The sequence below is a fragment of the Sinocyclocheilus grahami genome, unplaced genomic scaffold (genome assembly GCF_001515645.1).
Source record: "Sinocyclocheilus grahami isolate Dianchi unplaced genomic scaffold, SAMN03320097.WGS_v1.1 scaffold1296.1, whole genome shotgun sequence".
Classification (NCBI taxonomy): Eukaryota; Metazoa; Chordata; class Actinopteri; order Cypriniformes; family Cyprinidae; genus Sinocyclocheilus; species Sinocyclocheilus grahami.
In genome coordinates, this window is record NW_015506475.1 from 254,302 (window position 1) to 258,736 (window position 4,435).

The following is a 4,435-nucleotide window of genomic DNA, read 5'->3' on the forward strand; positions in this document are numbered from 1 at the left end:
TTATTTATTCCTTCTCTTTCTAGCTTGTACTTATTTGAACAATGTCTAAGAACTTGGTATTACAACCACTTCTTGTGTCTGTTTGCCTCTCTTAAGAAGAATCGCTTTATGTATCCCCCAATTGTAAGTCGCTTTGGATAAAAGCGTCTGCTAAATGACTAAATGTAAATGTAAATGTAAATGTAAATGTATCCACCTCCAGGTGAAAGGCTAGCATGAATGTTATTTATTAAAGCAGGGGTCTTCAAAGGCCTTGGCGATATTTATCGGTACGCGATAAAGCGATACGGTATCGATATTTATCGACGGTACACCTTTTTCGATAACAATATAAAAATAGCGCAGGATATAGGCACGTGCTATGAGTGACGCAGACAGCACACACAAACACGAACATGAGTGCTGTGCCTGTGATGAGGAGATTGTGGGTAAAGAATTAATATTACTCGAATTTAAAATAAACATTTGCATTTGAATGCAAAAATAGCACAATCAAATGTTAAATGTGTGTCATCAGTGATGATGTAAGTGACGTTGTAGTTTAATGTTTTGTTAGCCTAACAAAACGCGCCGCTGCTGCGTTATTCATTCACAATATTAGAGAAATACAGAAGCTCAGTGCGGAGAAGATCTAGATTACGTTCCAACTGAAACCAAGCCATTCACACAGAACGCATATTCAGTGCATTTTCTAGACGGACAAATACGACCGCTGCACTCACGTCTCACACGAGAGATGTAGTCATGCAAAGTTAAAACAGTTTAAACTTTTAGAAAACAGGTCACGAATTTGTGGAGCTTTTTTTCCTTTTCACTGCGTCTCTTATGTTTTTAAATGCAGTCTGTGTGATCGGCGCTTCGGCTCTTTGGATTAAGCAATGCATAAATACATGATGCTGTTTTGTTCATAATTGTTTATGCAATTTACGAAATTATATTTGATTTATATGAGTTAATTTAGACGTAATGCACGTTTTTTTATAGACAGTTATTTCCTTGCGTTGACAGTTTAATGCGCTGCATTATTTTGCTCATTGCGCCCTCCTGTGGCCTCGGGAGACAAGACAAGTTTAACCCATTTAATTTGCATTTAAAACATATTAGATTTTTGTTTAATTTTTATTTTGTATTTGACTGTTAAAACAAAACAGTTAATTTAGACGTAATGCACTTTTTTTTATAGACAGTTATTTCCTTGCGTTGACAGTTTAATGCGCTGCATTATTTTGCTCATTGCGCCCTCCTGTGGCCTCGGGAGACAAGACAAGTTTAACCCATTTAATTTGCATTTAAAACATATTAGATTTTTGTTTAATTTTTATTTTGTATTTGACTGTTAAAACGAAACAAAAAAATGTGTTGTTTGTCTCAATAAATTGCTTAAAATGACTTTTAATTTGCTGCATTTTCGTGTTAAAGCGAAAGTACCAGTTTATTTACCTGCTGACAGGTGCGGACTTTCCATCTGGAGAACCTGGAGAATTCCCGTTGGCCTGGCAACCGACGTGGCCCGTTGCCCTGTTTATATATATATATATGTACTGTATATATAATTATTTTTTATTTTTTTATATATTAATAATTGCCTGCCGAGTGTACTAAAGCGATTATTTCCGAAGTCACCATTGGATAAAAAGTCTCCAATAAATCATGTTAAAACAAAACAAAAAAATGTGTTGTTTGTCTCAATAAATTGCTTAAAATGACTTTTAATTTGCTGCATTTTCGTGATAAAGCGAAAGTACCAGTTTATTTACCTGCTGACAGGTGCGGACTTTCCATCTGGAGAACCTGGAGAATTCCCGTTGGCCTGGCAACCGACGTGGCCCGTTGCCCTGTTTATATATATATATATGTACTGTATATATAATTATTTTTTATTTTTTTATATATTAATAATTGCCTGCCGAGTGTACTAAAGCGATTATTTCCGAAGTCACCATTGGATAAAAAGTCTCCAATAAATCATGAAATAGTAGTTGTGACGCTTCTGCACGCGCGCTCCGCTGAGAGTAATCCATGCGAGAGACTGGAGTGGAAGAGTCCAGGTGGAGCAGAGAGGAAAAACTACTGACCTGTTCAGGACTTCCAGTGCTGGTCAGTTTCATCTGTAAATAGGCTATTGTAGTTTTATCTTTGTTCACTTTAAGTATAAGTTAAGTATTAAACTGCTATTGCTTGTTACTAGTAACCCCTTACTCATCACTCAAAACACTGTATGCACATCATTATTATCTATTGCGATGTTGCAGTAGTAATTTAGCAGACAAATATTCACATCGTTTTATAACAAGTTCAAAAGGAGTGCAGACCACAACAACCATTACAAAAATGAACGATGGTTAATTTTCGTAAGGGAAAAATATGACTCTTAATAATGCAACGACATGTTCAGTATTAGGAATTTACCATAAAGATATTGTAATGATGTAATTGTTATTGTAATAATTTTGACAATTAGCTAGTTTAGAAAATATCCGAAGAAATTAAGATGATCATGATGATGGTTTGCCTTACAGTCATTGCCCTGTAAGACCATGACCAGATTACAGTGAGGGTCAACGCTTGCATCCGCAATGCAGTAAAATACACTATTAGCCCTTCAGGCCCGTTCGAACGACCCACCCCTCGCTGTCAAAGGTCCAGAAGTTAAGTCCTCTTACATGATGAGAAAATTCGCCAGAGAGCAGAATTCAGTCAGCGAGCGCGCGCTGACTCATCTGAACGCCTCTGATTGGCCGCTGCATTTGTACGCTCAACAGAATCGTGTGTGATTGATTATAATGCGCAGCGCTGTAAAAAAACATGTCTGGCAGCTGGTGATGTTTGACTTTTTTCCATTACAAACTGCGCATTGCACTCAAAATTGTTTTGTGTGATACGATTCCAAATTTAGGTGAGCAAGAGCATGTGATACATGTAAAATACTCTGTAATGGCTTTAAACATGACATTTCCACGTTTAGCAGCATTTTCGCATTATTTTTCTTAAACCATAAACTCCTCACAGTATTGGAGAAAGCTGTCAACTGATGATGATGATGATGATGATGATGATGGGGTTACATGGTGCAATGATGATGATGATGATGATGATGATGATGATGATGATGATGATGATGATGATGATGATGATGATGATGATGATGATGATGATGATGATGATGATGATGATGATGATGATGATGATGATGATGATGATGATGATGATGATGATGATGATGATGCGAAGAAATTAAGATGATCATGATGATGGTTTGCCTTACAGTCATTGCCCTGTAAGACCATGACCAGATTACAGTGAGGGTCAACGCTTGCATCCGCAATGCAGTAAAATACACTATTAGCCCTTCAGGCCCGTTCGAACGACCCACCCCTCGCTGTCAAAGGTCCAGAAGTTAAGTCCTCTTACATGATGAGAAAATTCGCCAGAGAGCAGAATTCAGTCAGCGAGCGCGTGCTGACTCATCTGAACGCCTCTGATTGGCCGCTGCATTTGTACGCTCAACAGAATCGTGTGTGATTGATTATAATGTGCAGCGCTGTAAAAAAACATGTCTGGCAGCTGGTGATGTTTGACTTTTTTCCATTACAAACTGCGCATTGCACTCAAAATTGTTTTGTGTGATACGATTCCAAATTTAGGTGAGCAAGAGCATGTGATACTCTGTAATGGCTTTAAACATGACATTTCCACGTTTAGCAGCATTTTCGCATTATTTTTCTTAAACCATAAACTCCTCACAGTATTGGAGAAAGCTGTCAACTGATGATGATGATGATGATGATGATGATGATGATGATGATGATGGGGTTACATGGTGCAAGTAACACTGATCTCATCTGTAACGTTACTTAAATCAGGCTGAATTATTTTTCTTCTTGTTTTATATATTCTGAGCCCGGTCTCATGAAAATACGTATAAATAGTACGCAAATAAGATGCGTATCATATGCACGCGAAAACTGCGTATCATATGCACGCCAAAGTCCATTTTTGCATATCAATACCACGAGTTTTCATTTTTATTTGGCATACTATTTATACGCACTTTCATGAGATCGGGTTGATATTTTCCATGCAAAGTTCATTACTTAGTCAAGCGGGATATTTATTAAGTCCTCATGCAGGCCTGCAGATATAACACTGACATTGTCAACTCACCTGATGTCCATGCCTTAGTTTGATCAAATCCGGATTGAGAAATCAAAAAGCATAAAAAGTGAGCGCTACAAGATCTAAATGGGAGTTGTATATGTATGATCTGGTATTTATTCCGCCCTTGGGTTAATGCCCCTCCCTCTGTACTGGACGTCCCATAGAAATCAATAGGAGATGCACGTGAACAGTGCAACTGCAGACAGTAAAATGTTAAAGTAAATAAGGTAAACCCCCAATAAAGCTGGTTTGATTTTTGATATTTGACAGTCACCCA

The 4,435-nt window shown here is 37.6% G+C and overlaps 1 protein-coding gene across 1 annotated transcript in view; it reads right to left on the minus strand.

The window, feature by feature from the left end:
- LOC107568963 (uncharacterized) overlaps window positions 1–4,232 on the minus strand; it is a 9,300-nt gene extending 5,068 nt beyond the window's left edge. The window contains exon 1 of the mRNA XM_016254962.1: window positions 4,165–4,232. Within this exon, the coding sequence (XP_016110448.1) occupies window positions 4,165–4,175 (11 nt within the window). The 5' untranslated portion in view covers window positions 4,176–4,232. The remainder of the gene's footprint in view (window positions 1–4,164) is intronic.
- Window positions 4,233–4,435: the final 203 nt, after the last annotated feature.